The sequence below is a fragment of the Asterias amurensis genome, chromosome 10 (genome assembly GCF_032118995.1).
Source record: "Asterias amurensis chromosome 10, ASM3211899v1".
Taxonomy (NCBI): domain Eukaryota; kingdom Metazoa; phylum Echinodermata; class Asteroidea; order Forcipulatida; family Asteriidae; genus Asterias; species Asterias amurensis.
The window spans coordinates 757,454-775,857 of NC_092657.1; the positions used below are offsets into that span (position 1 = coordinate 757,454).

The following is an 18,404-nucleotide window of genomic DNA, read 5'->3' on the forward strand; positions in this document are numbered from 1 at the left end:
TTTACCTTCCGTTTGGGATCAATCAATCAATCAATCAAACAACATTTATTTCCATACAAACACAATATTCAAATACAAACTATATGAATTTACAAGACTGAAAACTGTATGGAGGTATGGCCCATTAAAGCAAAGCTTGTAGGCTGGGCTGCCTTTACAAAACAATGGAAAGTAATATCAATATTTTTGCCAGGCCTAGACCAAAGGTTGCACTCTCAGTCCCGATAATTGTGCCGCATTTCAGAGCTGTTTTAAGCAGAGAACATTGCTTAACAATTTCCAGCTATTAAGCACAAATGAACATGACACCAGTCACAGATGGTATTTTTGCTAGCAACTGTATTCTGTGATTTTTTTTCAAGATGCTTAGCTACTTAGTGTACTTGAGCATGGGCAGTCGCTACAGCAGTTCCATTGATAAAACCTGAACACTTTAAAACTTTGTTGTTTCATGCACACCTCAAATGTTTAACTCTATTGGTCACTTCTCCCATAATGTTCCACCCCCCCCCCCCTCTCAAATTATTTTACTCATTTTCATACTAGCAACAGCTTTCCATTGCTTGCTACCAAATACATTTTTATGCTAACAATTATTTTGAGAAATTTACTCCAAATGTGTCCCGTGCTTTTAAGGGTAAACATATTTCACTGATACAATTAGGCAGCCAGCTTAGTGCAAGAAGGTTAGCATGCTTATTCAAGTTATATAATGGAAAGCACACAAGCTCAATTAATTGCCCATGAAGCAGCTAAATAATATTGGTCAATGAGTGGGCACAAGTTGCTAGAATGGATGTATTCGATTAGTTTCCCGGGTCGACCCTGCAGTGCTCATTAGGGTGAGCCCCTGACAAGAGCTAATCGAATGTTCACAATCGCCCTCTCGTGGTGACGTCATGCACCTCGGGCCAGTCCCACAAGCAGGGCACTGGGGGCTGACTCGGGTGAGCCCCTGGAATGACACCAATATTCGAACGTAACAAGGCCAGACCGGGGTCATCCCAGGGAAGCTAATCGAACGCACCCAGTATAAGATGTAAAAGACCTCTTTTAAAATTAAAAACAGAAATCTCATGTGTTTGTGATTCAGTAACTATGTACACTGTTAAAACTGTAAACATTGGTTGCAGGATTTTTGTTGACCGTGTAGAAGACAATATAGTACTTATAAATCATTGTGAAATCAGCATTTAGCTTGGTAGGATTCGAACCCAGAACCATGTGATTGCAACTCCTCCAGTCTTACCAGTGAACAACAGTTAGCTTGGTAGGATTTGAACCTACAACCTTGTGATTGCAAGTCCTGCAGTCTAACCACTGGACCACAGTTAGCTTGGTAGGATTCGAACCTACAACCTTGTGATTGCAAGTCCTGCATTCCAACCACTGGGCCACGGTTAGCTTGGTAGGATTCGAACCTACAACCTTGTGATTGCAAGTCCTGCAGTCTAACCACTGAACCACAGTTAGCGTGGTAGGATTCAAACCCACAACCTTGTGATTGCAAGTCCTGCAGTCTAACCACTGGACCACGGTTAGCTTGGTAGGATTGGAACCCACATCCTTGTGATTGCAAGTCCTGCAGTCTAACCACTGGACCACAGTTAGCTTGGTAGGATTCAAACCCACAACCTTGTGATTGCAAGTCCTGCAGTCCTACCACTGAACTACAGTTAGCTTAGTAGGATTCGAACCCATAACCTTGTGGAAAGCAAGTCCTGAATGCAGTCTAACCACTAGACACAAGGGTGGACCAGGACCCAATTTCATAAAGCTGTTTAAGCAGAAAATATTGCTAAAAAAATTTCTGCTTAGCATAAATCAGCAGGATACCAGTCACAAATTGTACAATTGACACGGTAGTTTGGCTGGTAACCCTGTTCTGGTAAGTATGACTTTGTTGTGCTTAGCTACTTTTTGTGCAAGCTTTAAGCAGCTCTTTGAAATTGGGCCCAGGTCGTTGTCCCAAGTTGTATCGATCAGAATCAACAAATATACAGAAAATCTTAAAGATAATCGCGCAAAAAACTTAACAACGAACCCCATCAAAAATGACTGGATTATAAATTTTACACGATATAATACAAAGGTATATTTGGGGGTCAGAGAAGCCATTAAACTTGATCTCATAATGTTACCGTGGCTTCAAGTTCATAACTTTGACAAAACTTTAGTTTTTACAAACCGGTTTTTAAAAACACAGCACCATTAAGTCTTAAAAACATATTATCTTATACATTTTAAATATTTCAAAACCCCAAACATGAACTCAGTTAACTAGAGTTTTGTTACTGTTTCTATCAATGCTTTTTAATTACAATATATACAAAAGTGGACGGAATGATACTGGAAGTTCAATACAAGATACCAAAATTATCAAAAAGGTAAATAGATTTTAATTTTTGGGACTGTAACAGATCAAATAAATCAACATTAGGGAGGTTTTACATGCATGGGAACGGATACGGTTAGTGCGACGGAATCGCATCATTATGACGCCATACGCTACTCACTATCTGCTCTACGCGCCTGCACCATTGATATCCCGATAGTGGAGTTTGTGTGCAGGATAAGCTTGGGCGGTCCCTTCGGTTACCCGGTTCTACCCGGTTCCAAATTGAAAACCGGACTTGCGGTTCCACTCTTCTGTGGAACCGGGTACCCGCTTTTGACGGTTCCGATTTTAAAAGACCGAGTCCCAATTATAAAAGGCTCTGTGGAGCCGATCCTGCGACGAACCGGCTCTAGAAATTGAGGCTTGATGTTGAAAGCGGTGACCGCAGATTCAGTGTGCAAAGGCTTCAAGCCGACATGAGTATCAACTATCACATGTGGCTGCATTCACAGTGCACACACATAGGCATCTTCTACAACCACCACATGTATGCATGTACATGTCATGCATATACATGTACATGTATAGACAGCACGTTGTGATTGGCTGCCGATATATCCATATTCATAAAAGCTTGCCCCATGCACAAAACACACAGTGCTGTATGTATGTATGTATGTATGTATGTATGTATGTATGTATGTATGTACAGGATGTACAGGCATAGTACACTTGTATGTACAGAGACGACACACTGCATGCACTACGGATGTACTGCACTACGGATGTACTGCACTACGGATGTACTACACTACGGACATACTGCTACACAACGATCGTACTGCCGGCTAAATCAAAGACTTGTTTAAATGCAGGGAAAATAGGTGCTCTGTGGCACGATGTCTGATCATTGGGGTGGGTATTCTGGTATTTTCTTTAAAAATAGATCGGCTCCAATTGTGTGTGTTTGAGCTCGGAACCGATGTCTGATTAACTTGGTTATTTTCAGTTAAAATAGATCGGCTCAATTGTGTATGTGTGAGCTCGGGACGGGTGGCTTATGTTTTATATTGAATTGGAACCGGGTATGTCTCAGAACCGAGCTTTTTTTCGGAACCGGAACCGAGCCCCAAATTTCTGGAACCGCCCAAGCTTAGTGCAGGACCGAACAGATACAGATACGTGCAGTCGACACTGATATCCTGCTTGCTACACATTAGGTTACAGATAGCTAAACGTATGCGTATGCGTCTCCATTCACGTGCGAAACCTCCCTAGTATATTATCGGGCCAGTATTTGCCAATTTCAACTCATTGAAAAAGAACAGTATAGATTACCTCTGTCATTCGACCGTTTATTTGATTTCTTAAATGTTGGGTTGATTTGGTTTTAGTCAGTGTAATGCTGACTTACAAGCACAAAATACCTTATGCATTGACGCCATGCAGCCGCCATCTTAGATGTAAAACGGTGACGAAACAATCAAAACACACAGATTTGTTCGCGCGGTGCACAGTAGTGCCCAATGAACAACCTCCTTTTGACCTCTAGGTGAGGGCGCCCTGAACGCAAGGTCTATTATCAAGTAAGATACAATAGAAGTGAAAGTCTCAGCTTAATACAGTGCCTACTTTGGGAGAAAAAAGCAACAAAATGTCACAGTTTTTTCACACAAATATAAAATCCATCCATGTTTAGCAAAGTGACAGCGGGTACCAACCACATCTCTGGCCGCACCATTCACAACTGGACACCAACTCTCTGATGAAGATGCTATTAAGTAGGTACCTGTTACCATGATAACGCATCACTGTGGAGGATCAGGTCGTTCTAAGGTTGATCCAGCGTTTGCTGCTAGCTCCCATATCTTCTCCTCGGTGGTCTTCTCTGCTGGAAAACAAAATAAAAATTAAAATTTAAGGAACATAAGTAAATCAAGTGAGTTCACAATATCGTTTGACACTCCTGTACGAGCAAGTGTTGAAGGGAAAGTGTTTTGTTTTTCGGTATACTCAATAAAATAACCTATGAAAACTTAATTTTTTCAAATGGTGGTAGCGTTTTTGAGATATTTCCAAAAATCCTGGGCGAATATGTCCACGGAAAGAGGAAAGGATCTTATAAGAATGCACAGTCTGAAAAGGGTCACTGCAGTATTGCTTCGCATTTTGTGGCATAAAAACTGTTTTTACATGACCACATTATTTCAAAGTGAAATGTTTCTCAAAAAGTTTTGTACTATCAAAAGCTGCCATAGGCTTCTAACCAAAAGTTTTTATTGCCAACAATTTTAAGAGTAACTACCAAAAATATACCTTCCCTTTAGACAACTCAAATCATGTCATTATCATTTATCTTTATTTCTAAGACCACTTAAATGTGCTTTCCTATGACTGAGAAAGGCATCAGGCCTAAAGCCTTTCTCAGATTCAAATATTTTAGTGAGAAATAACCTCCTTCTCAAAAATTATGTTTCTTGCAGAGGGAGTATTTTCTCACAATGTTTTATACTGCCAACATCTCTCTATTGCTCGGTAACTTTCTATGCTTACAATATTTTGAGTAATTACAGAACGTGTCCAGCCGTCGATTTCACCAAACTCTTCCTAAATTAGGATTAATCTTAGGACTTAGGACGAGTTACCTTCCACATCCATAGACGATAGGACACAGTGAACCTATCCTAAGTTAGGACAAGTTACTCCTGAGTTACTCGTCATAACTTGAGATAGGATTAATCAAAGCGTTTCATGAAATTGGCTGCAGTGCCTTTAAGAAAAAAGTAGACTTTGAGTCTACAAAAAATGTGAAACTTATCGTACCTTTGCTTTTGTCGGATTCTTCCTGCTCTTTTCTTTTCTTCTCGTTCTCGAGGACCTCCCAGCTGTTTGGAATTCTGGCTCCAAATTTCTTGAGCTCATCGATGAGACTCGGTGCTTCGGCTTTTGTCTTGTTAGATTCAAATATTTCTTGAATCAAAGGAATCTTATTGGATGCTCCTGATGATGATGTCATTGATTCCACATCTTCTGATTGGTCCATTAAGTCTGACTTTGATGGGTTGGTTTCTTGAATCAAAGGATGTGATTGGTCGTCGGGCTCTTCATCATCCATCAGTAAGGATGAATTTGATTGGTCGGTAATCTTAGCGGAGCTCAGGGATTGGTTGATTTCTTCAATGATTATTTTTCCTCTTGGTTGCTCGACTGATGTCACTTCTTCGATGAGCATTTTTCTCGGAGCAGCAGGAGGGAGCATTTCTTCTGTGTCAAAGTCTTCAAGTTCTGGTAAATCCTGCATTAAGGACAAAATGAACCAAATCTAAAGATGAACATTTTATCTTCATTTCTAGGGTCCTTCAGGGTCGTGTCACGAGAGGCAATTTACAGCCAACCAGTCCAACCAGGCACATTTGAATGTTCACATATTTTTCGTGTGGATCATAAAGACATTTGTTTGAGAAGTTACTCATATGCTACGAAAATGGTCCTATAGCACTGATGCACTGCAGTTGATTGCCTGCAAGCTGCATGTAAAAGTTGCCTCCTGTGACAAGGCCCTTACAGTTCAGAAAAAAACAACCATCAAACAAATCAAAGTTAGAAAATAGTTTTAGCTGCTGTGAACTGTTTACCAACCAAAAGGACCTATAGTATAAAAAGAACATAAAATCAATGACCCAACATTTCGTCCCTAGCAGAGTCTTTCTCAAAGGCTTAAAGGGTGGACACACACAGGCCTTGATAACAAGAACAAAATTGAGAACATTAAAACAATGCATGCCTTGATTGGTTGAATAAGTGTGCACGTATTCTTCACAGAGCTATTCAACCAAAAGAATTCGTTTTCTTTGCGTCGTTATTGTTTTCGTTATCGCTGCAGTGTAACTAGCCCTTTAATTGAGCCTTCAAGACAGACTCTACTAGGATCAGAATGTCAGGCTGTAGCTGTATCATCATGATCAAACCAGGGCCCAATTTCATTGGTCTGCTTACCACAAGCAAAGAATTTGTGCTTACTGAAGTTGGGAATTCCGCACTTCTGTCAAGCATATTTTAGCAGGGAATTTTTGCTTTCTTCGCTTACAAAGCTAGCACAGAATTTCACCACTTTTACAGTAAGCAGAGAATGGTGATTGCAAAGCGCAGAATTCGGCCATCAGCAGAGCCATGATATTGGGACCAGGTCTGTGGCAGGTATCATGAAAGAACTGTGGAACGGAGGGTACAACGATGTTGATATGGAAGGCACTCTTGAAGATACTGGAGTGCAGATCGGTTGGGGGATTTGTATGTCAGTTGAAGGAGTTTAAATTCGCGATTGGAGACCCGGGTAACCAATGAAGTGTACAAGGTAACGGGATAATATTTCGGTGGGGTGATATTTTGTTGTGATTTTTTTCGCGGGTTGGTGAGGGGGTGACAAGTCTCAAGACAACATCCACATATCTTGAAATCTAACTTACATCAATATTAATCTTCTCTTCTCTGAGGTCGATGGTCTCAATGTCATCCTCTTCATATAATTCCGTTGTGAAGATCTTCTTCTGGTCCTTGGTGTCTCCTAAAAACATTCAAAGGAACATTAGATTTAAGTGTTATTTATGAATATAATATATTTCTGGTAATAAAACCAAGGAGGCCGCAAAGTGAACTTAAGTAAATGGTGTTTGAAGCTTTGCATGGTGTGGGGAATAAGAGTAACTATAAATATGACAAGTAAACTTACGGGTACAACCATGTTTAAAAACTCTATTGAGACCCGGTGTGGTCTCAACATCTCCTGAAGACAAGCAGAGTATACTGTTCCAAACGTTGGGACCAAACCGGTTCTTTTCAGAGCCAACACTCCCTCAAAAGAGTTTTTACACATGGTTGTACCCGTAAGTTTACTATTCATATTTATAGTTACTCTTAATCACTGTAGCTCAGAAGCCCTAGGAAACCTGTAAACAAGAATGCTTAGTACATGAACCAGAAACACTAGTCGAACAGCCAGACACACCGGGGTGAACCCCTTCTCTTTGCGATAAGTGTGTACAGGGGTCGTTTACCTGTGTTGATGGTTGTTATAACAACACACAGGACATACACCTTCTTGTCCCATCTGAAGGAAAAGCAATGGTTAAGTTTCTTGCTTAAAGACATAAGTGTCACAACTCCCGAACCCACACTCCATTGAACAGTTCAGAGCTTGATTTGGCAGTGCTCTTAACATTTCGGCCACGACACCTTCATTTGTAAGCATACAAGTAAGATCTTTGATTTTACTTTATTTTCAGAAATTAAATAAAACACAAAGAGACAATTATTACCTTGTGATGTCACCTCCTCAATCATCATCCCGGTCTTCTTCTCAGCACTAGAGGGCGCTTTACTGACGTCAAATGTAAACAGGTGTTCATCTTCAGCCGGAGAGAGATTTGTCTCTGGAGCGGAGTTCTTTTCTTCTTCTTCTTCTTTTTGTTTTCGAGCAGCTTGGGCTCGATTGCGTATCTCCAATAAAGCTGTTAAAGGGAAGAATAAGTTTAGTAATCAACCTTAAACTTAAAGAAAGAAAAACTTTTGGTTAGAAGCCTACTGCAGCTTTGACAATAGTCATTTTGAGAAAGACTTCACTTCGAACAAATGTGGTTGTGTAAAAATGCGCAAGTTTTTATACACCAAAATTCTAATCTGAAAAGTGTGGTACAGCTTTTCTGTGTTAAGCAAGTTTTTGTGCTTACAGGCTTTTGGAACAATTGGGCCATGTTGCTTAGCACAATAATTCTGCTTACAGACTGTTGGCATAATGGCCCTAAAGGATTGAGACTGAGACGACTTCTAGTTCAACTATTTGATCAGCCATGACTACTGCCCTCTGTTGGCGGTTTGAGAAGTGCCACAGACTTTTATGAAGCTGGCCCAAGAAGTATATCAGATCCCTCAAAACAATGCGACGGACATGTCTAAGGCAACCCTTACCATCAACGCTGGCCTGTATCTTTGCTCTTTCGTTGTTAATCCAACGTTGTCGTTCTTCTTTCTCAGCTTCCCTGCCTCCTTGAAGCCTGAGGAAAAAACAGACAAACTCACTCGTGATATGTGTGAAGCTTTGCACGGTTTGAAGGATAAGAACAAACTATAAATAATAAACTTGTGGGTACAAGCATGTCATAATTCTCTTGTGTTAGCTCTGAATAGAGGCGCTTTGGTCTCGTCATTTTAAACAGTATACTCTCCTCGTCTCCTGTAAACTTGGGCCCTGTTGCTTAACACAATATTTCTGCTTACAAACTAAAAACTATTATTATTAACTTTGTATGTACTTACCAAGCTTCTGTACAAGCTCGCTCCCGTGGAAAAACTGGGCGGTCGTCCAAGTACGTCAGATTTCTCTGAAGAAAAAAACCACAATAATAATAATTAACTCCCCTGCTCATCAGTAATCAAAGCTAAAAACAGTTTCCTATGATATAACTGTTAAAACCACAGGGGAAATTGACTGGGTACATTTTATCCAAAGTGCTGGTGCTCGAGAAGCAGTGCATGGAAAGATGTGTTGCTGGTCGCACTGGAAGAAGAAGGCGAAAGCTAGATGGACTGACAAAATTCGAGCACTTAAAGTAGCATACAAGAGCTAAGGCCACAGCAAAGCAGCTGATTTCATGAAACGCTAGCATTAATCCTATCTTTAGTTAGGATGAGTAACCCATCCTAAATTGGGATGGGTTCAATTCGTCCCACGTCTTCAGATATGGAACGTAACTCGTCCTTAGTCCTGAGAATAATCCTAAGTTAGAAAGAATTAGGGGAAATCGACGGCTGGACAGGGAGGCTTGGAGGGAGTTCGTTTCTCGGACCACCACGGGACGGTGGACGTCCTAATGGACTTAAGAGAAGAGAGAGCTGGGGTGGATTTCACAAAGAGTTAGGACTAGTCTTATCTCGAGTTAGGACGAGTTACTAGTCCTAACTTAGGACTAGCTGTACGTTTTCGATATCTCTTAGGACTAGTCCTAACTCTTTGTGAAATCCATCCCTAGTGCTCTACTGAACCATCTAATCCGAAAGCCCAGTTCATACTACCTACAAATGCGAATGTGATACGAATAATGGTGTCACGTAGTCGTTACAAATAGTTCGCAGGGGTTGAGTTGTGTATAACTTTCTTGCATATATCACTGCGAAAACAGAGTTGTGACGTCAAATTCAGGTCAAATTCGCAACGCATTCGCAGGAAGTATGAACCAGGCTTTATGATGTCGGTCTCCCTATTTTGTCCATATCTTTGATCGAGGGGTATCTGGCAGAGTGTCTAGGACAGTGGACTCAAGTTCTGTATTTTACAGAATGTGGGTTCAAATCCTGGCCTGGTGAGTCGCAACACTGATCATAATTGCTCCTCTCCACCCAGGTTGCATCTGAGAAGCCTGAAAGCTAATCACTTCGGCTCAGCTTTCACTGAGAGTGACATACTACTTGCACCATTAAATATTGGATATTAAGAGTTCTTACCAATCTGAGAATGAGAGTCTTCCTGTAATTCTTAATCTTCTTAACGACTGGATTTCCCATCAGGTTCAACACTCTCTGAAATACAAGAAAATACACCTTAAGTAGGGTTTGAAACTTTGCATGGTGGTCATGGCGGTAGTATAATTAGGTAAGGTTTGCAGTAGCACCATGCGCACATCTCTTTAGAAGAATGTTTGTTTTGTTGGTAGTAATAATAATAATAATAATGGGCATTTATAATGCGCCGGAAACATCTAAAGATGCTCATGACACAGTGAATAGCAGGCATGCAACTCTTCCGCGTTTCCGCGGAATTCTGCGTTTTTAAAAATATGATTAGCGCTAAAAAAAGACATTCCGCGGTTAGCGCGATCTTAAAACAAATACAACAATGCATCGTAACACATGGTCTGGCCTCTGCCTCGGTACGCAATCCATTCTACTGCATGGTCAATCTAAAGCCAACAGCAAGCAATGCATACGTTTACACTGCGTGCGGTCATTAATAGCCGTGTTTACGGTCGAAAAATCTGGAACAGTGGAACGCACCCCGTGGCGCGGGCGAGTTGTGTGCTAAACCAAGTTATTATACAGCCTTGAAATGAGTCTAAGGTCGTGTCTTCGTCTGGTCCCGCTGTTTTGCAATAGTATATACATGTTGTACATGTATGTGTGTGTGAGTTAGTTACCAAACATACATGTATACTGTGTGCTTGTCTCACATTGCGTTACGAAACAGTCGCATCTTCAAACGTCCGTCAAAATGACATCCAAAAGAAATTATATTTTAGAGCGGGACCGAGTGGTACCTGGCCAAATTAAAGCCATAGATAAAGGAGTAAAAAATACCTGGAAGTGGTTCTGGTTGGGAAAAAAAAAGACGTAGACGGTAAACTGCTCTCCGAAACCGTCCGGAAAGTGGACAAGCCAGGAATGGCATATTGTGTGGTGTGCAAGAGGGAGATTTAACGACGGCAAGCGGGGACAAGTGGCTCGCACCGACCATTGTAAGGTGGCAAAGCATCGGGAGTTGATTAAGTTGAGGAAAAGTAACTATTGTTTCCCAGGTAGTTATGAAATTTGCATAAAATTATTATTCCCCCCCCCCCAAAAAAAAAAAAAGATTATTTTTTTTTTTTTTTTTTTTCTATTTTGGGGTGGGGGGGGGAATAATAATTTTATGCAAATTTCATAATTATCTGGACAACTATAGTTAGTTTTCCTCAACTTAATTACGGTGCATACATAGGCAAGGTGTTTTTTCCATGTTATTTTAGTTGTATAAAACACTCCACTTTGTCTTACATGCTAACAATGAACCTAAGAGCATAACATTTTTTAGGGTACCATTGTGGGTCTCGAAAAGTTTCCTCTTTTTTTTTCATCGGGCAGTTGCATGCCTGCATAATAAAGGGAAAGTTATGAAGTCCTCATTAGGTGAGTCTTGAGCGAAGTTTTGAACAAAGCTATTGATTCGGCAAGTCGTTCCATAATGAAGGGGCAACAGAAGTAAATGATCTTTCACCCCATGATGTTTTGGCAAGAGTTTCCTTAAAAGATGTTTGTTATTAGATCGCATAGACTGGCGGTTGGAAATATGGGGTTGGAGTCCTTCTGAGAGATATGGTGGCAAAGTGCTCTAACTTACACATATCTTCATGTTAGCGAGAACATTAACAATTTCCGGGTCTTCCAGTCTATTATGAGACATATCCACAACGCTGAGGTTGTCGCATCGCTCCAACTCCTGAATATCGGAAGCAGTCGACAGACGATTGTGAGAAATCTGGAGGGTGTTCAACTTAGGAAGACAAGCTGAAAGAAATGAACACAGACAATTAATTCACCTTTATAACAATAATAGTGGCTTCTTATACAGCAAGCATATCCATTCAGTCAGTGACGTTCCTCAACATTCAGTATTTTCCTGCAGCAAGGAACTCAATTGTGGAACTCAATTTTTGTATTATGAAACCTACTCCTTTAAAGGCCGGTTTATAGTCGGTCGCGCGATGGTCGCGCGACGGAAATCTTGCGTGCAATCCTAAGACTGAGGCCTAAAAACCGTGTCTTTTTATGATCGCGTGTCACAATTTCCGACGCCCGACCATCGTGCGACCGACTATAACTCGGCCTTTACATAGCACCATGTAATGGTTTACAAGGTACCATGACACAATATGCTGCCAATCAAACCAGGAACACCGGGGCGAACCCCTTCTCTTTTCGATAAGTGCACTGGGCTCTATTATGTGCGTTACACAATACACAGGACCAATGGCTTTACATCCCATCCAAAGGTCGAGGCATCATGGTTAAGTGTCTAGCTTTTAAGGACACAAGTGTCCAACTGGGATTATGTTTAGAAGTTACAAACAGATTACCAAGCTAAGGGTCATGTCACACAAGGCAATGTACAATCAACCAGTTCCAGACAATCTCCAAAAACAGAATCTATTCACATTTGACAGTTCACATATTCTTAGGGATTGTACAACAATGTTATTAAAATTACTTGTGTGCTACAAAAGTGGTTTGGTAGCAAGCACCGCAGTTGGTTGCCTTTATTAAGTTGCCTGTAAAAAATGCCTCATGTGACAAGACCCTTAGAAGTTGCAGTTTCAGCATGGACTTTTGGATTGGTTAACATGGGAGAGGTCAAGAGTCAACAGGTTAAACAATACCTAAGTTCTCAATCTTGTCAATGTGGTTGTGACTGAGGTTCAAGGTGTCCAGTTTCTGCATAGACTCCAGGTTCTGAATCCCTTTGAGCACGTTCTGCTGGAGGTACAAACATCGCATCTCCGTTTGATTCTCAAAGTTCTCAATGACACGGATTCCGTTGCATTCCAAGTAGAGGGCCTTCAATCCGGTGTACTTGTCAAGATTCTCAATCTTGATATATCCTACAAGAAAAAAAAATTGGGAAAATAATAATAATGATCGGTTTTTACATAGCGCTTTACACACCCGAAGGGCGTCTCAAAGCGCTTCCACATTATTACCCCTGGTCACTGGGCCTTAATTCTTTCCTTAAACCATCTCAGCTCCCTGGGAAGTATACAGCATGTGCAGCCAAATATGTAGCGCAAGAAGCTAGATCAATTACAAGAACCATCTCTACCCTCACAGGTACCCATGCACAGGCATTTATAGTATAAGTGTCTTGCTCAAGGACACAAGTGTCACGACCAGGATTCGAACCCACACTCTGCTGAACAGAAACACCAGACGCAGAAACATATCCGCCCAAGGGGTGCTCAACGCGCTAACAAGAAGAAAAGATAATTAACAATGGTACTTAAAGCCATTATACACTTTCGGTACAAAAAAATTTCACAAATTTACAACTAATTTACAGGGTTTACAGAAGGTAATGGTGAAAGACTTCTCTTGAAATATTGTTTCATGAAATACTTTACTTTTTGAGAAAACATTAAAACAATATCAATTCTCGATAGCGAGATTTTTAAACACATGTCATGACATGGCGAAACGCGCGGAAACAAGAGTGGGTTTTCCCGTTATTTTCTCCCGACTCCGATGCCCGATTGAGCCTAAATTTTCAAAGGTTTGTTATTTTATATACAAGTTGTGATACACGAAGTGTGGGGCTTGAACAATACTGTTTACCGAAAGTGTATAATGGCTTTAAAAGGTGTGTCTTCAGTTTGGTCTTGAAATCATCAACAGTTCCACACGTCTTCACTGAGTTGGGAAGTTTGTTCCACAAGCAAGGGGGCGGCAGGAGCTAATGCTCGATCACCCCATGATCTTTTCGGTTGCGGGACTGCTAGAGATCACTGGAGACCGGAAACCTGAGTGAGACAGCTCAGCTTATCCAGTTCTTGTTCAAGCTTCCTGTTCGATTACCACCGAGCCAAGCCCAACAACCAATCTTCAACAAGGCATTATCTATCAACAGAGTGAAAGCATTCTCTTGAAGATGATCAGAGCAAACTGATCGAAATGTTGAGTTTGTCAACCACCGGTCAACACTACTCAAAAGAGATTTTTTTTACATGGTGCTACTGCAAACCTCACTTGATTATAATCACACCAAGGTTTCAAATCCTACTTACCTTTGTAGTGAAGGTACAAGACGTCATTAAGCTCCGGTGTACGGTAGAGTTTGTGTTGCTTGCAATGCTGCTGCAGCGACTTCACTGTTATCCTAGGCATAGATGAGATTTAGGGGTAAGAGTCATGTCTGCCAAAACAAGTCTAAAACTGAGATACAGGGGCCAGCTTCATAACACTGCTTAAGTGTGAGCGTTTCTGTGCTAACTATAGCAAACAAATTTGCTAAAGCATTAGTGTATTTCTCAGGTAAGCAAGAAAACTAGGCATTGTGTACATTACCAGGGCCCTATTTCATAGAGCTGCTAAGCACAAAAATTTGCTTAGCATCTAATGTTTCCCTTGATAAAAACAGGATTACCAACCAAATTTCCACATTATTTTCAGGATAAGCAAAAAGCTGAATACCAGTAACAAGCAATATGCAACAAATGGAAATTTGGTTGGTAAATCATGTTTTTATCAAGGAAGAAATTTTATGCTAAGCAAATTTTTTTAGCAGCTCTATGAAGTTGGGCCCAGGCCTTGAACTTTGCTCTTGAAGAGTCACAGCAATTTTCCTCTGGTGAGGGGGCACCTTTATGAGGAAAGTATTAATTTGTATTGAAACCTTGAAGAGGGTACGCCAGCAAAAGCACAGGGCACCACGGCAATTGTTGTGGGTGCAACTAGTCTTATCTCAAGTTACTCGTCCTAACTTAGGACTAGCTATACGTTTTTGATATCTCCTAGGACTAGTCCTATGTTAGGACTCTTTGTGAAATTGACCCCTGTTGGTTATTTCAAGGCCTGTACTTAAGATCTCCAGAGGATGATAGATATAAAAAAGATACCTTGGGTAGCCGTCCAAATTCTCTTCTTTCTTAGTAGTTTCTTGAGTGATCTCTTTAGATTCCACGTTGACGTCTGAAGATTGTAATTCTACTTCTTTCAGCTTCTCTCCCGATGAACTTTCTGTTATAAAGATCGAGTTACCAGTTGTTTTTTTCAGACTGACCTGAAAGAAATAAACAAAGACAGGTCGGTTTTATTCTTCTAAATATTCAGTCATCCGTAGTAGACCCAGTGACTGGGGCGCTAGACTCCTATTTTTTCTCTCAAAATTTTGACATTATCAGTCATCTAGCCGATAATGTCAAAATTTCAAAAAAAGGAATCTAGTTCCAGTCACTGGGTCCACATCCGTAGGAACTTCATACTGATCTTAGTAAGTAGTTTCTAAATTCATGGGAAAAGACTAGAGTATCAGACATGGGCCAACTATTTCATAAAGCCTGTGTAAGCACAAAAACTTGTTAAGCATAGACAAATCTTGCTTAGCAGCAACAGTTATCAGCCAACACTCCGTAAAGTTTACACTGTTGCGACTGGTGTCCTACTTATTTTTTGTCGAGCAAATAAGTTTTTTTCCGCTTAAAGGCAGTGGACACTATTGGAAATTGTCAAAGACTTGCCTTTACAGTTGGTGTATCTCAACATATGCATACAATAACAAACCTGTGAAAATTTGAGCTCAATCGGTCATCGAACTTGCGAGATAATAATGAAAGAAAAAACACCCTTGTCACACGAAGTTGTGTGCGTTTAGATGGTTGATTTCGTGACCTCAAGTTCTAAATCTGAGGTCTCGAAATCAAATTCGTGGAAAATTACTTCTTTCTCGAAAACTATGGCACTTCAGAGGGAGCCGTTTCTTACAATGTTTTATATCATCTACCTCCCCATTACTCGTCACCAAAAAAGGTTTTATGCTAATAATTATTTTGAGTAATTACCAATAGTGTCCACTGCCTTACACTGGTTTATGAAATTGGGCCCTGAAATCGCACAGGATGGACTTTGAGGTCAAGGTCTCTATTGCCCTAGTCTTGGCCCCGGTGCCCCTTCAGAAGGTTCCCATGAACTTCAAGTTCTTTAAATACTAGTGCCCTTAATAAAAATGGCCTTACCTTAAAGCAGAAAATCCTGGCCTGGGCCTGCATTATTATTACACAAAATCAAAAAATGCTGTTTCAAATTACCTTTCCTGGAGAAACATTTTCTGGCTGCAGATCTAGGGGATGGTCCCCAAGAGGAGGTGGGTTATCGTCAGAGGTCAGTAGCTGTGGGTCAGAGGTCACTGGTGGTGGGTCATCAGGTAACTCAACGATCACTGGCATCTTGTAAAGTTCACTGCTTCTAAAGTAAAAATTAATTGAAAAATTGTGTTACTACACAAAATGCACTGCTTATGCTTCACTTAGTTACCTGGGGTGGGTTTCACAAAGGTAGTCCTAACTTACTCCTAGAACTATTTGGGTTTCGTCCGGCTATCGTCTTCCGTAACCTCATAGGTTTATATCTCTTACGCGTTAAACGATCATGGTTCAATCATTGTTCAATGAATTTTGGAATCGGAAATCTCTCTTTATTTTTATTTTAATCTCGCCAAAATTAGGCTCTATATGTGTCCTTTGATATCGCAATGTCCGAGGGGGCGACCACAGAACCCACTCCGCAATCTCAAAAAATGTTAAAAGTTATCAATTCTAACCGTAATTCAGTCCCCAAATACTCTGTGTTACCCTACACTACAAATGCTGATTGTCCCCGAAGGCATCGCGAAGTCACGACACGTGACGAGCGTGCGCATATTATTTTTTTCCCAGGACAAACGTGGAGAATTATCTACCCACGTTTGTCCTAGAATAAAAAAAAAACACTTGATCCGTGCTTTGCGTACAAAAACATATGAACACGCATCTGGGAACCAGACGTCTGATTCCTAGACGTGTGTTTATATATTTTGTACACAAAGCACGGATCGAGTGTTTTTTTTAATTCTAGGACAACCGAATGTGTGCAAAAATTCTCCACGTTTGTCATGGAAAAAATATGATATGCACACGCTCGTCACGTGTCGTGACTTCGCGATGCCTTCGGCAGAATTCGGGGACAATCAGCATTTGTAGTGTAGTGGTAACACGGAGTATTTGGGGACTGAATTACTAACTTTTAACATTTTTTGAGATTGCGGAGTGGGTTCTATAGTGGCCCCCTCGGACATTGAGATATCAAAGGACACATAGAGCCTAAATTTGGCGAGATTAAAATAAAAGTAAAAAGAGATTTCTGATTCCAAAATTCATTGAACAATGATTGAACCATGATTGAACCATGATCGTTTAACGCGTAAGAGATATAAAGCAATGAGGTTACGGGAGACGATAGCCGGACGAAACCGAAATAGTTCTAGGAGTAGTCCTAACTTAGGACTAGTCCTAGGCAATGCTAAGAGATAGGACCAGTCCTAAAGTTAGGATGAGTTACTGGTCCTAACTTAGGACCAGTCCTATCTCTTAGCATTGCCTAGAACTAGTCCTAACTTAGGACTACCGATGTGAAACCCACCCCTGTTCATGTTTGTTGCGTTGTCATTTACCCTTCGAGAAATATTCTGCCAGGGTCGAAACATCAGCCCATTAACTATTTTTTGCACTTTTTTGATAGCGCCCTCTACGATTTCACCTCCTTCACAATCACTCAGCAACCCAGTCATTGACAATGACATTTAATTTTCCTACCTAAAATGGGGGACAGAATCTCTGGGGGACTAATTTTTCTTTTTTAAGGGACCAGGTAGGCCTACAACAAATTCTTTGCAATTGTTGGTTTCCCCACTCCTAGCTATTACGGGTAAGTCACTACCTTTTCAAATTATCAATCATGTTTTTAAAATTTATGATGTTGTTTACTTCCGAAAGAAATTGCAGCAAGCAAGCAGGGGCATTTTCTTACCGTTTTTCCTGAATGGAAAACACAGTCTAAGCATGGAGCTAAGTTGCCAAAATACATCAAATAATAACAATGCAAAGTGTAATTTATCACATTATATGCCTTCTTATGAAAGTTTCCTTCTAAAAAGTCAAATTTGTCACACCTTTACTTACTCCGTTCTGTCCAGAAAAATCTCACACTTTCTGCTGATGTCAAAACAAATCGACGTGATGGCGCCCTAGCAACGTTAATGAATTAATTTGGACTGTTCTGTGAAATTCTTGTCTGGCATGCATGAAACATACAACAGTCGTCGTAAGAAATTGTTTGTCGGTGTCAACAGGTGGCGCCGTTGCACTTCCCTCCTATAATATACTGCAGACTATGGTGGCCCTGAAGGGACATCACATATCGCAAACGTGTGCGCATACGTATGCAATGTCGTGAAACAATTCGCAAATATGTGCGCACACGAATGCAATGTCGTGAAACAATTCGCGAATATGTGCGCACACGTATGCAATGTCGTGAAACAATTCGCAGAAAATGTGCGCACACGTATGCAATGTCGTGAAACAATTCGCGAATATGTGCGCACACGTATGCAATGTCGCGAAACAATTCGCGAATATGTGCGCACACGTCTGCGAATATTATTTGCGATGTCGTGAATTTTATTGCATACCATGTTGCATACCTTTGAATAAAATGTCTAATGATCTGGGGGGTTTCT

The 18,404-nt window shown here is 40.7% G+C and overlaps 1 protein-coding gene across 3 annotated transcripts; it reads right to left on the minus strand.

The window, feature by feature from the left end:
• LOC139942878 (uncharacterized) lies at nucleotides 1–17,928 on the minus strand. Of its 3 annotated transcripts, none has more exons than XM_071939682.1 (13): nucleotides 17,845–17,928; nucleotides 15,937–16,093; nucleotides 14,749–14,912; nucleotides 13,918–14,009; nucleotides 12,520–12,741; nucleotides 11,484–11,650; nucleotides 9,836–9,910; nucleotides 8,651–8,715; nucleotides 8,303–8,388; nucleotides 7,654–7,845; nucleotides 6,805–6,902; nucleotides 5,162–5,633; nucleotides 1–4,226 (listed from the first exon to the last, which is right to left on the minus strand). In XM_071939682.1, exons 2-13 carry the CDS (start codon nucleotides 16,072–16,074, stop codon nucleotides 4,147–4,149), a joined length of 1,851 nt encoding a protein of 616 aa, XP_071795783.1. In that variant the 5' UTR covers nucleotides 16,075–16,093; nucleotides 17,845–17,928; the 3' UTR covers nucleotides 1–4,146. The 3 variants fall into 3 exon arrangements, with proteins under 3 accessions (XP_071795783.1, XP_071795781.1, XP_071795782.1); XM_071939680.1 differs by having other exon boundaries at nucleotides 1–4,229; XM_071939681.1 differs by having other exon boundaries at nucleotides 1–4,229; nucleotides 17,835–17,909.
• Between the last annotated feature and the right edge of the window lie 476 nt (nucleotides 17,929–18,404).